This window comes from Dendrobates tinctorius, unplaced genomic scaffold, assembly GCF_039654945.1.
Source record: "Dendrobates tinctorius isolate UK_male_01 unplaced genomic scaffold, ASM3965494v1 ptg000038l, whole genome shotgun sequence".
Taxonomy (NCBI): Eukaryota; Metazoa; Chordata; class Amphibia; order Anura; family Dendrobatidae; genus Dendrobates; species Dendrobates tinctorius.
Window position 1 is genome coordinate 4,969,970 of NW_027361706.1, and position 17,080 is coordinate 4,987,049.

At 47.7% G+C, this 17,080-nt stretch overlaps 1 protein-coding gene across 3 annotated transcripts in view; it reads left to right on the forward strand.

The window, feature by feature from the left end:
* The window catches only part of TASOR (transcription activation suppressor), a 208,983-nt gene that overhangs the window by 77,692 nt on the left and 114,211 nt on the right, over positions 1–17,080 (forward strand). For all 3 annotated transcript variants that reach the window (XM_073574135.1, XM_073574137.1, XM_073574136.1), the window contains 2 exons: positions 1,371–1,762; positions 12,709–12,832. In XM_073574135.1, the coding sequence (XP_073430236.1) occupies positions 1,371–1,762; positions 12,709–12,832 (516 nt within the window). The remainder of the gene's footprint in view (positions 1–1,370; positions 1,763–12,708; positions 12,833–17,080) is intronic.

Below are 17,080 nucleotides of genomic sequence, written 5' to 3' on the forward strand. Positions count from 1 at the left end.
AGCAATGGTACATCCAAGGTCAGATCCCCTGCTTTGATGAGGGCTCTGGCGTTGAGCCCGCATCAAAGCCCGGGACATGTCAGCTGTTTTTAACAGCTGACATGTGCCCGCAATAGACGCAGGTGGAATCGCTATCCACCCGTGCCTATTAACTACTTAAATGCCGCTGTCCGGAAATACGTGCATCGCCGACACCCCCCCTGATCGGGGGTCAGCGATGCGTTGGCATAACTACCAGAGGTCTCCTGGAGACCTCTGGCTGTTGATGCCAGATTGCTATGAGCTGCACAGGTAATTCTGCTGCATAGAGGTGATCTGTGCATCCCCTCTATGTAGCAGAGCCGATTGAGTAGTGGATGCATGAAGCATGCCAAAATCAAAAATGTTTTAAAATATATATGAAAATTTTTTTTTTTTTAAATCACACTTACACATATTACCGTAGGTATTGCCGCTTTCAGAATCACACCATCTATCAATAAAAAAGGATTAACCTGATCGCTAAACGGCGTAGCGGGAAAAAAAAATCGAAACGCCAGAAATACTTTTTTGGTCGCCGCGACATTGCATTAAAATGCAATAATGGGCAATCAAAAGATTGTATCTACGCATAAAAGGTATGCTTAGAAAGTCAGCTCGGCGCACAAAAAATAAGCCCCCACCCAACCCCCGATCACGAAAAATGGAGATTCTACAGGTATCTGAAAATGGCGCACATTTTTTAATTTTTTTTTTTTTTTTTTGCAAATTTGGGAATTTTTTTAAACCACTTAGGTAAAAGAGAACCTAGACATGTTTGGTGTCTATGAACTCATAATGACCTGGAGAATCAATGGCAGGTCAATTTTAGCATTTAGTGAACCTAGCAAAAAAAGCCAAACAAAAAAACAACTCTGGGATTGCACTTTTTTTTGCAATTTCACCGCACTTGGACTTTTTTTTCCCTTTTTCCAGTACACTACAGGGTAAAAGCAATGGTGTTGTTCAAAATTACAACTCGTCTCGCAAAAATAAGCCCTCACATGGCCATATTGGCTGAAAAATAAAGTTATGGCTCTGGAAAGAAGGGGAGTGGAAAACGAAAAATCGATAAACGCTCCGGTCATTAAGGGGTTAAAGTTGTACCTTACCCAATTCTGAAATCCTAGTGATCCATCTTCATTAAGTTCTTATTTGTATGTCAGATTTATGGGAGTTTCATTTTACCATAATAGTCCAGTACCATGTTGTTTAGGTCTACTAGTAAGACTAAACCACCACCACACTTTCAACTCGCCCCCACTCCATGCTTCTGCATTGTGATGTAATGACATGTACCAATAACATACTGATGTGAAATATACTGAAAGGAAATGTTTTGTTTTATAAAGGAGATGACGCAATGGATTCGGCACATTGTGTTTCCACTTTGATATCTGAACTTGGTGGACAAGATACAGATTTAAGAGAGGAGAACTCTGAACCGGAGACCGAACCGACACAACTTGAAAATTACAATGAACTGCTTGAAGCGTCTATAAAATCCAATTTATTAGAATCTATTAGCAAATTGATTGATCAAATAAAAGCTACACATGAAGATAACGATAAAATGGAGTTTTCATTGCCGTCAGACTCTATTAATACTGAAAGTTACGAGCAAAGCACTTATGTACAGGAACAAAATATAGATCCGACACCTGTGATAGCTCCTCCTGAAGATGACTATGGCGAGAAAGACGAGGTGAATGATGGCTTATCGGTAAATGAAGAAATTATCCAGGTAATAGCACTACTAATATAATTACATTTGTTACCTGCTTTTACATAAGAAAAGATTGCATTTACTTTGGCTATAAACTTTTCTCATTAAAAGGGGTGGTCTGGAATGCAAATTAATTTTCACCTTAAATGCTTATCTATTTAGTGCCATAATATAAAAATTCCCTTTCCTTCCCTAGCTACACAAACTTTTTTTTTAAAATAACTTCCTTTTTGATGACTCTTTGTTTGAAAATCCAGTCTGCATGCTAGGTTATTCAAACGACGCGTCCTCAAGGACAGAGGCTGCCATCACTGTTGCAGCTCCTGCTTTCTCCCTGAAACGAAGCATCATCTGTGGCTTTTGCTTCAAGGGCTGAGCTAGTCCTTGCTATGTCATGTGTCATGTGCACGATGACAGTTCGCTCTCTCACTTTCTCAGATCAGTAGTAACGAGCTGGCAACAGAACACTGGGTCAGCGCGTGTTGTCAAATGAATACCCAGTTTGCAGAGACCAACGCCACCCCCACAAGTGACGTTGCTTGTGGGGACGGCACTAGTCTCTGCACATTGGGTATTCTTACAACAATGCACACATTCTTGTCAACTCGTTACTACTGATCTGACTTAGTGGATGAGCTCACGGTCATTGTGCACATTATGCAGTGGCAAAGCAGGGACTAGCCCAGCTCCTTAAACAAAGCTAACCGATGACGCTTCATTTCAAAGAGAGCTGGGGATGCGGCAGTGACCTGATGACGCTTTAAGTATCCCAACATTCATTGGATTCTCAAATTGAAACTTCCATCTAAAAAGAAGTTGTATTAAAAAAAAAAAAAAAAAAAGAAATGCAGTTAGCGACGAATTAAAGTATATTAAAGAATAAACTAGGTTATGGCATTAAATAAAAAGGCTTTTTTTTAGAATGAAAATGTATTACATCTTGACATGAGGTTGTGGGTATATGCCTTGCCACAAGGAGGCTTAACATTACCTGAAAAGTGTTGCCTCCACCCTGAGTGCTATACCCTCTCTCAGGGCACAAGGCAGCTCACTTTTAGCTGGGGTCTGTAGAAGGCAGACAAAACCTGTATCAAGTCTTCTGAAATTCGATTGCCATTTAACCTTAGGTGGTGTGGATGTCCTCATCAATTCCTTCACTCCAGGGAGTATACACTGGACTCTGGCAGAGATGTGGCATCAGTAGGGCTGTACTGCAGTCACTCAGCCACTGAAAGGATTAACCTGTGGGCATATAAAGAATGAGGAGTGTAATCTATCTCACCTGGCCTAGTTCTATGAGTAGCCCCTCCTTTTAATTCGCCCTCAGGCCGGTCACTCCTGTGGTTACCTCTCCTTCACTTTTACTGTCTGCTTGAGTCTCCTCTCGCCTGCTTGTGTAAAGGCTGTGTTTTTTTTTTTTTGTTTTTTTTTCATTCTTCTGGCATAATTGCACTACCTTTGATTGGGGACCTCTTGTTGGGGGTCCTCCTGTTTTCCTCTACTTGTACCCAGCAGTTTTCTTTTTCTGGGCCATCACCACCAACATATGCAGTGGAGATGCTGGGCCAGTGGGAAGTCCAGCTAATTAAAATGAACTTGTAAGCTGATGCATGCTGCCAATCGATGGGCCACATATATCAGGTTCTCGCTGCATGATCTCGGTCAGATATGTTTGACTCTGAAATGCTGTGGCATTTCAGACAGACCTATTTTAACTCCTTGGAGACCTCCACCATACTAGGTCGCTTCCCTCCCTTTGATGTGGGCTCCGGCAGTGAGCCTACATTTTTTCAGTACATGTCAGCTGTTTTGAACAGCTCCGACAGTGAGCCTACATTTTTCCCAGTACATGTCAGCTGTTTTGAACAGCTGACATGTGCCTGGAGCAGCCGCTGGTGGAATCTCGATCCACCCTTGGCTATTAACTCGATAAATGCCGCTGTCAAACTGACAGCGGCATTTAACGCACGCTTCCAGCCATTAGGCCGGAAATCCAGCCACTGGTGACCCCCGGACATGTGATCTCGGGTCATCGGCGGGTTGGCATGACAACCAATTCTGCTACATACAAGTGATCTGATCATCGCCTGTATGTAGCAGAGCCAATGGGGTTATGGAAACTTCTAGTCTCCTATCGAGTCTATTGAAGCATGCCGAAAGTGTTTAATAAAAAAAAAAAAATTAATAATATTTAAAAAAAATAGACGTTTAAATCACCCCCTTTTGCCCCATTCAAATTAAAACTATAACAAAAAAATCAAACATGCACACGTTTGGTATCGCTGCGTTCAGAATCACTCGATCTATCGCTGAAAAAAAAAGGATTAACTTGCTCACTAAATGGCGTAGTGAGGAAAAAGGAAAATCTCCACAATTACGTTTTTTGGTCGCCGTGAAATTGCATTAAAATGCAATAAAGGGCGATCAAAAGAAAGTATCTGCACCAAAATGGTATCAATAAAAATGTCAGCTCAGCACACACAAAATAAGCCCTTGTCCAACCCGAGATCACGAAGAATGTAGATGCTACGGGTTTTGGAAAATGGCGCAATTTTTGTGTTTTAAAGCAAATTTTGAATTTTTTTTCACGACCTAAATTAAAAAAAGAACCTAGACATGTTTGGGGTGTATGAACTCGTAATGATCTGGAGAATCATAATGGCAGGTCAGTTTTAGCATTTGGTGAACATCGTAACTTGGTTATTAAGGTTGAAGGAAGACTTGTCCATCTAGTTCAACCCATAACCTATCCTAACCTGCCCTAACATGTTGATTCAGAGGAAGGCAAAAGAAACCCCATGTGGCAAACAGTAAGCTTCACATTGGGGAAAAAAATTCCTTCCCAACTCCACGTACGGCAATCAGACTAGCTCCCTGGATCAACACAATATCAAGGAAACTAGTGTATATACCCTGTAATATTATACTTTACAAGAAAGGCATCCAGGACCTTCTTAAGTTTTAGTAGGAAATCACTCATGGTAAAAAAAAAAAAATCCCAAAAAACGTTGAGGAATTGCACTTTTTTTTGCAGTTTCACCGCACTTTGAATTTCTTTCCCGTTTTTGAGTACACGATACGGTAAAACCAATGGTGTCGTTCAAAAGTACAACTCATCACATGGCCATATTGATGGAAGAATAGTTATGGCTCTGGTAAGGCCTGTTTCACACATCAGTTTTTTGCTTCAGTTAAAATCCGCTAAAATGGCGGACAACGGATCCGTTCTTTACGTCGAAGGAAGAATTTTAAAGGAACTGCTGCCTGAGAGAGAGATGTTTTTTCTTTATCGCCTTATTGGGGGACACAGATTACCATGGGTGTATGCTGCTGCTGCTAGGAGGCTGACACTATGCAAAACAAGAAAATTAGCTCCTCCCCGGCAGTATACACCCACCGACAGGCACCAAGCACCTCAGTTTGTGCTTAGTGTCTGTAGGAGGCAGACCGGGATCTCCCCAGATCCGCAGTTTTAATCCAATTTTCCTTTCAGGTTTAGTTTGAACTTTTTAATTTTCTCCCTCTTTTGTCTTTTAGGTTTTTTCCATTGGGAAACAGGGTATAGTTATCACCCTGATTTCCTATATCATGCGGCTGAGCGAGCAGTGTGGTGTTACCCACATCGCATCTCTCAGTACCGCAGGCAGGACTTTTCCCTATCACCTTCCGGTGATAAGGGTTGCGGACAGGTGGCTGGTCCTTGCCGAATCCCCCTCCTCACCCCTTTCTCGGGACGGGGCTGAGAGGAAGACGGCGATCGTAGGTGTTCCAAGCCGTCTTCTGCAGGATGCGGGTACAGAGGACTCCTTCCCCTCCCAGCGGCCTGCCGTTTCCCCGTGGGCCCCTGTGGTCATCCTCTTCAGGGACGTCAGGTAAGTGCCTGTACGTTCCCTCCGGCCCCGCATAACCTTCAGTGACATGGGAGAAGAAGGGACCTTGTTGGTTTCAGGTCCACAGATTTGAATCTCCCGCCCTTTCTGCCTGCCGCGCGCTCACACAGCCGCTTGCGTTCCTCCACTTTCCCTGCTCTAGTCAGGGAGTCTCGGGGGATCTCCTCACTCACCGCAGCGTCGCAAGCAGCAGGTCCGGGTGCCATCCTTAGCGCGGTATGTCGGGCGTGGGGCTGCGGCGCCGTCGGGGTGGGAGGCACTTTCACTTTCGCTTTCCCCTCAGCGCGGGGAATTCCTCTGCTCTCCCTCCTCCCTTCCTGAGCGCGCTCCTTTCAGCGCGCCTTTTCTAGCCCATCACAGGGCTTCTTTCTCTTTTGGATGCCAGCCCCCCCTCTTCTGCCATGCCCTCTCCGTCGCTATTAACCAGTCACGGCGCAGCCGCTAAGCTCCGCCTCCATCTTCCAGCAAGGATTTCCTGATGCCTGAATCACTCCTTCCTGCGCTGTTTGGGGGACACTTCGGCATTTCTTCTGCTGCTCGCACAGAATCTCGGTAGGCTCGGCTCTGAGACAAGGATTAGCTCTCCTCGGCAGTTATTCCCTAATTTCTGCGGCCATTCAGTGCAGTTCACTTATGCCCAACCCTTCAGGGGATCTCTGCTTCAGGCCCACCGTTACCTATTATGCCAGTGCGCGCTGTAAAAAGAAGTGGGCATCGGGTCGGTCGTCCCCAGTCAGCATCTCAGGAACGCACAGAGTCCCGGGCGGAGGGCGCTCTTCCCTCTTCTCTCCCCCCAGAGTGGGCCGTTACAATGTCACAGTCTGTTTCTGACTTGACAAAAGTATCAGTCGCTGGTCCAGGTCTTAGAACGATTGCCTCAGCTATCCTCAGCCACCTCTGCCCCGACCGCCTCTCGGGGTGAGTCGTCCACACCTGACCGCGACCTTCAGAGAGACAGACAGGGAAGGACTTCTAGGAAGCGGGCTCTGTCCACTTCGTCCTCGAGCTCGCAGGGCCTTTCCGCTCCCAGGCCTCCTTCTCCTTCCTCGGATGACAACCTTCAGTCAGGCGATGCTTCTCAATCGGAAGCTAGTTCAGAGGGGAACAGCGTTTCTAAAACGCGGGACATGGTCGATAGTCTTATTGCAGCTATCTTCCAAACACTGGAAATTAAACAGGATGAGGCTCCACCTCAGGAATGCTCGGTTCTCCTTAAACGAGCCAGACCTCCGTCTCGAACCTTTCCCAATCACAACGATTTCGATACTACCTTATCCAAAACCTGGGAGCGCCCTGAGCAACGTTTCTCAGGCCGCAAGTACTTGGACGTTCTGTACCCCTTTGACGCAGAACTGCTCTCAAAGTGGTCCAAGGCTCCCGAGGTGGATCCTCCAGTTTCCCGGATAGCCTCAAAAACGGTGCTCTCTCTGCCAGACGGGGCATCACTCAAAGATCCTACTGACAGGCAGATTGAATCTCTGGCTAAGTCTATCTTTGAGGCATCTGGCGCCTCTCTCCGCCCTATTTTCGCATCCGCCTGGGTGGCGAAAGTCATTTCCGCTTGGGCAAAAATTCTTCGCAGAGGCATCTTAGCGTCACCTCCTCAAGACGAATTGGCGGATCTGGCAGATCAGATTAACCATGCGGGTAAATACCTTTTGGCCGCCTCCTTTGACGCGGCCGGCTGCGTAGCAAGGGCTAACAGCAACATAGTAGCTGTACGCCGAGTTCTCTGGCTAAAGTCATGGAATGCGGACACTACTTCAAAAAAGTCGCTTACCAATCTGCCATTCCATGGCTCTAGGCTCTTTGGAGCAAAGCTGGATCAGATAATTTCTGATGCCACTGGAGGTAAAAGTACCTCGCTTCCCCAATCTCGACCAAAACGTCTTTTCAACAGAAAGGGTTTTCGACCATTCAGGCCCTTTCGTCCCTTCTCTGCCACGGAGAGAGCCACTCAGCAGGATCGGCCGGCCGCCACCAGGGAGCGGGATCAGAGGAAACCTTCCTACAAACCCGCTCCTCGCTGGAGATCTAGAGGACAATATTCCAGATCTGCAGGAGCCAATTCCGGCAGATTTTCGTCTAAGTGACGGGTCAACCCCACCTGGAATTTCTTCCAGGGTGGGAGGCAGACTTTCCTTTTTCGCGGATGCTTGGCTGTCCGTTGTCGACGACGCTTGGGTCAGAGAACTCGTCGCATCCGGATACAAGATCGAATTTGCTTCACTCCCGAACAGACGGTTTTTCCGGTCTCGACCTCCGCGTCAGCGGGCCCAGATTCCGGGTTTTCTGCGGGCCATTTCCTCCCTTCTTTCCGCCGGAGTCATTGTTCCCGTTCCCTCAGACATGCGTTTTTCCGGGTTCTACTCCAATCTCTTTGTAGTCCCGAAGAAAGACGGCTCTCTTCCTCCTATTCTGGACCTCAAATTGCTCAATCGCCACGCGAAGATTCTTCATTTCAAGATGGAGTCTCTTCGGTCGGTGGTTGCTTCCATGGAGCCCGGGGAATTCCTCTGCTCGGTGGACATTCGGGATGCCTATCTGCACATTCCAATTTGTGTGCAGCATCAGAAGTATCTTCGATTTGCGTTTCAGGGAGACCACTTTCAGTTCACAGCTCTTCCTTTCGGCCTAGCTTCAGCGCCCCGTGTTTTCACGAAGGTGATGGCGACCGTCATGGCCATCCTTCGCTCCAGAGGGATCCTCATCATCCCTTATCTGGACGATCTTTTGATCAAGGGTTCGTCTCGCCAGGACTGTCTCCGGAGCCTTCAGATAACCCTGGACACTCTCAGCCGCCTAGGTTGGCTAGTCAACAAGGAAAAGTCCATTCTGATCCCCACCCAGCGTCTGACCTTTCTGGGCATGGAATTCGACACGAAGCTAGCTCGTGTTTTTCTTCCAAGGGAAAAATTTACAACTCTTTCCAAGGGCATCAGCACTCTCAAGAGGCCTGCTCCCATTCCCATTCGGTTCTGCATGAAGGTCCTGGGGAAGATGGTGGCTTCCATGGAAGCAGTACCCTTTGCGCAGTTTCATCTTCGCCCCCTCCAGCTGTCTCTGCTTTCAGCCTGGGACAAGACCACAATGTCCTTGGACCGTCCTATTCGGCTTCCGCTCAGAGTGAGGCAGTCTCTCACTTGGTGGCTACAGCCAGCGTCAGTCCTCCAAGGGAGGTCCTTCCTTCCGCCTCAGTGGCAAGTCATCACCACCGATGCGAGCCTTCTAGGATGGGGAGCTGTGTTCCATCAGAAAGCGGCCCAAGGTCGCTGGAAGCCACAGGAGTCTCTCTTCCCAATCAATCTTTTGGAGATCAGAGCAATCTTCCTGGCCCTTCTTCATTGGCAGCCCCTCCTATCCGGCAAGCCGGTCCGTATTCAGTCGGACAACGCCACGGCCGTGGTGTACATAAACCATCAGGGGGGAACGCGCAGCAAGCAAGTAATGTCAGAAGTGGCCAAGATATTCCGCTGGGCAGAACGTTATGTTCCGGCAATCTCCGCCGTCCATATCCCAGGGGTGGAAAATTGGCAGCCGACTTTCTGAGTCGCCAGGGCCTAGCGTCCGGCGAATGGTCCCTGCACCCCGCAGTTTTCTCTCAGATATGCGACCGTTGGGGCACCCCAGATGTCGATCTCATGGCATCTCGGATGAACCACAAGGTGCCGCAGTTCGTAGCCAGGTCCAGGGACCCTCTAGCCGTCGCGTGCGACGCACTGGTGACTCCGTGGTCCCAGTTTCAACTTCCGTATCTGTTTCCGCCTCTGGCACTGATCCCTCGGGTGGTCAAAAAGATAAAATCGGAAGGCGTACCAGTGATTCTAGTCGCTCCAGATTGGCCAAGACGGCCTTGGTACGCGGAACTGGTCAACATGCTTGCAGACGTTCCCTGGAGGCTTCCAGACTGTCCAGACCTTCTCTCGCAAGGCCCCCTTTACCACGAGAATTCTCAGTCTCTGAGTTTGACGGCATGGCCGTTGAGACCGCAATTCTGAAGGAATCTGGTCTGTCCAGTCAGGTTATTCAAACTATGATCAGAGCCAGGAAACCAGCCTCTTCCCGCATTTACTATAGGTACTGGAAGGCTTTTTTCCGTTGGTGCGATGATAAGAGTCTTTCCAATGGCCTTTTCTATCCCATCTATCCTGGGGTTTCTTCAGTCTGGGTTAGACGCGGGTCTGTCCCTCAGTACGCTCAAGGGCCAGGTTTCCGCTCTCTCTATCCTCTTCCAAAGAGAGCTAGCTTCTCTACCACAGGTCAAAACCTTTCTGCAAGGGGTTTCCCACGTGGCTCCTCCTCATCATTCGCCAATAGACCCGTGGGATCTCAACCTCGTCCTTAGCGCTCTCCAGAAGGCGCCGTTCGAGCCTCTCCAGGACATTCCTTTGTCCCTTCTCTCTTGGAAGGTCACCTTTTTGATCGCCATTTCATCCATCAAAAGAGTTTCTGAATTGGCGGCCTTGTCATGTCGTTCCCCTTACCTCATTCTCCATCAGGACAAGGCCGTCCTCAGGGCCCGTTCCTTCTTTTCTTCCAAAGGTGGTTTCCGCTTTCCATATCAATGAGGATATCGTTCTTCCTTCTTTTTGTCCGGCTCCCTCTCATCCGCTTGAGAAGTCTCTCCACAAACTGGACGTGGTTAGAGCCCTGCGTGTCTATCTCGCCAGGACTTCTTCCTTTCGTCTGTCCGATTCCTTGCTGATCATCTCTGAAGGTCGCCAGAAGGGCCTTCCGGCTTCCAAATCCACGATCGCTCGCTGGATTCGTTCTACCATTCTGGAAGCGTATCGTCTTCAGGAAAAGCGGCCCCCTCCGGTAGTAAGAGCTCATTCCACCCGGGCTGTGGCGGCTTCGTGGGTTGCTCGTCACCAGGCCTCGGCCATGCAAATTTGCAAGGCCGCAACCTGGTCATTTTTGCACACTTTCACGAGGTTCTACAGGGTTCATACCCCGCCTCTTCTGATGCTGTGGTTGGTAGGAAGGTTCTGCAGGCGGCGGTGGTGGCTCACCGGCCGACCTAAGCCTTTCCGTTACTTTTGTTCCTTATTGCTGTTCCCACCCTTGGGACTGCTTTGGAACGTCCCATGGTAATCTGTGTCCCCCAATAAGGCGATAAAGAAAGATGGATTTTTGGTTCTTACCGTAAAATCTCTTTCTTGGAGCCTTCATTGGGGGACACAGCACCCTCCCTGTTTAAGTTGTACCGTGTTGGGTCCTAGAGTCCTTTGTTGGGTTGGTACATATGTTAGAGTTTTCTCGTTGCTTCTCCTACTGCTTTTTCACCAACTGAGGTGCTTGGTGCCTGTCGGTGGGTGTATACTGCCGGGGAGGAGCTAATTTTCTTGTTTTGCATAGTGTCAGCCTCCTAGCAGCAGCAGCATACACCCATGGTAATCTGTGTCCCCCAATGAAGGCTCCAAGAAAGAGATTTTACGGTAAGAACCAAAAATCCATCTTTTTTTTTTTTTTTTTTGCACAACGGCGGATTTTGATGGATTTCAAAAAACTGATGTGTGAAACAGGCCTAAGTAGGGGAGCAAAAATGAAAAAGGGCAAGGTCTCTAAGGGGTTAAAAGCTACTGAAGATCGATACCACGCTGTAGGCTAGTCGGACAGGCGTGTCTCTGGCACCTTCTTATTGCCTACTGCCTTGGATTGATAGGTTCCTGTCTACAACATAGACCTTATTCTAGCAATGAGGACACCCTCCAAGTTAAGGATAAGCCGGCCTCTCTTACCCAGAAAGTAGTTTTCTTTTGGCAGCACAGCTGGCAACAAGTCTATTTCCAACCACAAAGACTGATGATTATCTTGCGAAGGATTGGAAACACCTGGAGAGGTGTATACCTGCATCTAAGAGGTCTGAGGTGCTTTTTAGGTCCTCAACTACATTAAGGTTTCCCACCACTCGAATCATCATCGTGGGTGGGGTGACATTTTCTCTCCTTCAGAAAGATTTGGCTGGCTCACAAGGATGATTCCTGTGTCAAGGAGGTAGTATCTGGTTACAAGATAGTGTTCGTACCCTTGCCTCAGTCTTCAAGGATGTACTCTTTGCCAGTTTCACATTCCACTAAAGCATTACATTGTTTCGTTAGAACAAGCCAGTGGATCATCACATCGCTCTTCTTATGCGAGTCCGCAGAGACCTCCTTTAGTGGTTGACATCCCCTGTTCAGCTCTATGGCAGGTCTTTTCATTGGAAGGTAATAACGACTGATGCCAGTATATCTGGCTAGGGAGCAGTGTTCAACCATGACACCACTGTCCCACTTGTTATTTCTTTTTGTGACCTCCTTCACTCATAGACAATGGCCTACTTGAGCCCTCAGGGTGACACCAGGAGCCTGTCAGCAATGAGGTAAACCACCAGGTTTCTTCTTTTTGCAGAGCTTCACATCCTAGCGCTTTGTTTTCCACATTCCTTCTATGGAAATTAGAACCTGCATCCAGATGAGTGGGGTCATCTCCCAGAGGTCTTTAGGGAGCTCTATCTTTAATGGGGCACCTCCAATGTGGACCTCTTCTTTTTGTTCTGTCTCAATCACCAAGACCGTTATAAATGGTACTGAGACCTGAGGGCCATTGCAAGGGGCACTCTGGTAATTTTTTTTGGACAGGCTTCTCCCTTACCCTTCTATCCCATGTATTCAAGCTGGTCAGGTCATTTTGGCAACCTGTCTGGCCTCACTAGACTTGGCACTCCGACCTCATCCGATTGTTCACAGATGCTCCATTGCCCCTTCCTCTGTCACCATCCTGACTTTCTTTCACATGGTCCTCTTTCAGAACCTAGGAGTGGGGTTTGGGAGAGTTGCTCTCCTATTGCTGAGCACTAAACTGAAACTGAGCTGCTTAATGCCTGAGGACAGGGTATAGCCCACTTGGCAGAGCGAACATGTTTTTTTCCCGTTTAGTATCTAACCATCCAGTGGCGGGGCCTGTTCTTTGCCATCTTTTGTCCCATCATGTATTATTTGAGAAAGGAACTTTTTTATTTTAAGTACAAAAATCCTATTTTTCCTAATATACCGGTAATACATTTTTTTTTTTTGTTCAATTTATTTTTAGGGGCCATATTCGGGATATGCCAGTCCTTGTCCAAGCACACCAACAGAAGAACTTTACTCGCAACAGAATTCTGCTTCAAGCAATATAGATTCTGAAATGCACTGGAAACTGATTCCAATCACAGGTAGTTCATCTGATTATTTTTAACTTTGTTTGCATATGTGTTTGGTGAATGGCTTTCTAGAGTATTCACTGTAGGCTACTTATATAACAACACATTAAATCAAAGTTTTTTTTCTTTTCTTCTAACTTACACAAACATTAAAGGGGATATCCGCATTGTGAGAAACAAAAAATGTGCCTAAGCACTAACAGACAGGTAATTGCTACCTATCTGCTATTGTGCTGTTCGTCACTGGAGCAGAGTGTTCACCGGCTATTCAGCTGCCTCTACTGACGTCACTTCGATAGAGTGGCGGCTTTTCCTCCCTACTCTGTCGACGGAGCGTGACATCCAAATTCATTCTGATTCACAGTCTGCTTCCCTAGTCAGGCAGCGGCAATATAACCTACTGTTAAAATACAGTTTTTACTTTTTAATTTTTTTATTATGTCTAAACTTTCTATGTCTCTATCTTTAGCCTTTTCCCATCCCATGATGTACTATGACATCAAGGTGCGGGTGTATGGGCAGCTGTTATTTATCCAGCATCTGACTAGCTCTGATTGCTGCTGTCAGTCACTGACACAAGCATGGTGGGAAGTCTGTTTTGGCATCCACCGTCTCCTATTGGAAGAAGAGGAGGGAAAAAATGCCAAAAAACGAAAAGGTGCTATTTAAAAATAATAAAATCTTCTAGTTTTTACTTTTTTGCAGGGCCCTATTATAGGCTGACACTGCCTCATCTGTTAAGATCACTACACGTGTCAGCAGTCATCTCATTATTATTATCCCAGGCATCTGGAGGCAAATTACACAGCATCACACTGCTGACTGTTCATATTCTCCTTCCCTCTACACATTGTCCTCCGCTCAGGCACAGGACATTCTTAAAACAATCTTCCCAATAAAGTCAATGAGCCATCTTCATGCTTCAGCTTTCTTTTCCTGTGGCTCCTGCAAATCTCTAAATTGCCGTTAAGGGCAGAGCAGCAGCTAAGGCAAGATGGCACCCTGAAGGTTGTACCTGTAGTAATGGGTTTATTTAATTTTTCTGTTGGCTGCATTCTGGAAGCTTGCAGTGTATGGGCTCTTAGACTTAAAGAAGTTGTCCACTACGTGGACAACTTGTTCCGCGTGGCCCCTGTAAAATAATAAAGCTTATTCTCGCCTCCCGTGCTGGTGTAATTCCCACAGTGTCGACGCTCACTCTCCTGTGCTGTTGTGACACATGACGTCGGTGCACAATTATCGCAAGTGGAACTGTTCCCGCGTCCTGACGAATTGAGCATGAAGAGGAAGTCTGAGATCAGCTGCAGCCCGGACTTCATGTTCGATTTGTCTGATATCTGAGACAGTGATGCCTGAGTTGATTGGTCGCTGGCGTCGTGTGTCCCAGTAACGTCATGAGAGCCCCAGGAGAGCAAGTGCTTGCACCTCGGGAACGGTGCTGGCACGGAAGGTGAGTATAAGCTTCATTATTTTTTGGGGGCCAAACATTTTGACCAAGAGGAGGTTGTCTTATTGTAGTGGACAACCCCTTTTTAAGAAATTACTTTTCTGATTGTATGTGAATATTATGTGACAGAATGCATCTCGTTGCTTTTGTAAAAGAATGTCTGAAAGATATAATATTGCAAATGCAAAATAATTTTTTCCATTCAGTTGACTTGTTTTTATTGTAGTTTTCAAGGAAAACACGGGAAACTATACTAACAAATTACTTGTGTCTAGTTATAAATTTTGTATACTCTTCTGTACACAGCACCTTATTGTGATACAAATACTGTTGCATGCCACAGATTGTTTAATAATAGTGCAAAGTCTGTGACTGTAAAGTAAAAAGCTACAGATGTACAATGTAATTGCCATGTTTACGCTCTGTACAACTCAACAGGTTGTACAGAATTGAAACACAGCTATGTTCTTGATACCTAAAACCTTACACTGTTTTCTATGCCCACGGTCCCCCAACCTATAATTTCTCCTTAGCCTCGTTGGGGGACACAGGACCATGGGTGTTATGCTGCTGCCACTGGGAGGCTGACACGAAGTGAATACAAAAAGATTAGCTCCTCTTCTGCAGTAGACACCCACACGCTGGCTCCAGCCGAACTAGTTCATGCTTAGTGTCTGTAGGAGGCACATGGGTCTGGTCTTCAGACCGCAATATTTTTTCTACTTTTTATTTTTCATTCCTTTTTAGTGGATTACAAAGGGCAACGGATCCCTTTTGGGTACCGATCTCCCCAAACCAACAACAAGCGGGAACGTGGAATGTCGCCACCACATACCCCCTCCTGCACCATTAAAAGGCATGCCTGAGCTCTCTTTGGGGGGACGGGTCCCTTCAGGTCACCGATCTCCCCACACCAACAGGCGGGAACATGGAGTGTCGCCTTCACGTACCCCCTTCTGCAGCCAGGCTTATTTCAGCCGGGCCAACAGCCCTGCTGCATCCTAGGGCAGTTTACCCCTGGGATGTCCAGAGGCATTTATGGCGTCCGTGCGGCCCCTACTGCATCACCACTGACAAACAGCGGCGATTGAAGGAGGTGAACGGTACCTCTCCACCTCCCGGACAAGGTGATGGTGGATGGAGGGTTCCCTGCACTAAACTCTTTGCAGGAGCTGACCTGTAGGCAGAGCAGCCTGAACTCTGTGCTTAATCCTCGGATCACTGTGAGTAAAACCCGGATCAGGTTCGGCAGGAGGGTTCCTGTAGCGTGCTGTAAGCGGTCCTCGCCTGCACTAGCATTCCGGATGGTTCCCTGCTCTCCTTTTTCATTTCCTACTCCGGGTGCGTTCTGGCCGGTCCCCAGCTTCAGCCCATGCCAGGCCACTAAATCGATTGGGTCCCTCCAAGATCCCTCCACGGGTCAGGGCACTTGTCTGCCTGTCTTAGAAGGTTTCTCTACTACACAGGAACAGTCGGCCAGCAGGGGCCGCTCTCAGGCACAAGTTACATAGACATCTAGAAAACGGACCTATAGCTCATCTCCCAGGCCCTCTCACGCTTCTGCATCCTTGAGCTCCGTTTCTCGCTCCCCCTCACCAGGAGTTCAGTGTCCAGAACTCCAATGGATTATCTCATTGAGGCAGTCAACCAAACTTTGAAGGTTGAAAAGGACTCCATCTCTATCATGCGGTGTCATAAGAGGACCAAATGTCCTCATAGGGTGTTTGCCAACCATCCCGAGTTTCAGGACTTACTCCAGCGGCATAGGGAGTGGCTGGACAAACTCTTCACAGGACAGAAGCCTCTTGAGGCGCGAGACCCTTTTTCATCAGATCTGCGGAAGGAGTGGGCTGAGTCTCCTCCAGTTGATCCACCTGTATCTCGCCTGGCCTTCAAAACCATCCTATCCCTACTGGATGGATCCTCGATTAAAAATCCCACGGACCATCAGGAGAATCTTGCTCGCTCAGTTTTTGAAGCCTCGGGCTCTGCACTCTCCCCATCTTTTTTGCCACGACAGGGGTTGCTAAAGCGATGGTCTCCTGGGCGGATAACCTGACCAAAACCATCCAAGGCAGTAACCTTCTGGAAGCAGCGGATCTGGCGAGTCAGATCTCCCTGGCTGGGGACTATTTGGTACATGCTTCCCTGGATGCGGCCAACTGCGCTGCATTGGCAGTATCAAACGCCATCACCATCAGAAAAGCACTATGGCTCAGGGAATGGCGAGCGGACACTGCATCCAAAAGTCCCTAACATCTCTGCCTTACCAGAGTGGTCGTTTATTTGAAGAGAAGCTGGATCAATTTATCTCTGACACTACAGAAGGGAAAAGTAAATTACTTCCCCAGCAAAAGACCAGGCGATCCTTTTGCCGTCAGCAGACTCGTTTCCGGTCCTTTAACACCAATCCTGGCTGGTCCACTACAACCGCCTCTTCCGGATCGGGGCGCTCTCCATGTAGGGACAAAGGTCCCCAAGTCTCGTATAAGCCCAGCCAGTTGGGGAAGAGCCGACCCAATCAGTCCAAATGTATGGGATCTAGGTCCCATAGATTCTCGACCCAGTGACTGGTGGCATTAACCGGTCGACACCTGCAGAGTAGACGGTCAGCTACTCCTGTTTCGTCATGCCTGGCTCTGTCGTTCAAAGCAACGAATGGGTCAGGGACCTGGTGTCCTCCGGATACAAAATAGAATTTTCTCCACGTCCCCCAGCACGGTTCTTCCCTCTCTTCCCCCAAAACAGAGGCGCGGGCACGGTCCTTCTATCGTGCCCTAGATTCGCTACGCCAAGATGGTGTAATTATTCCG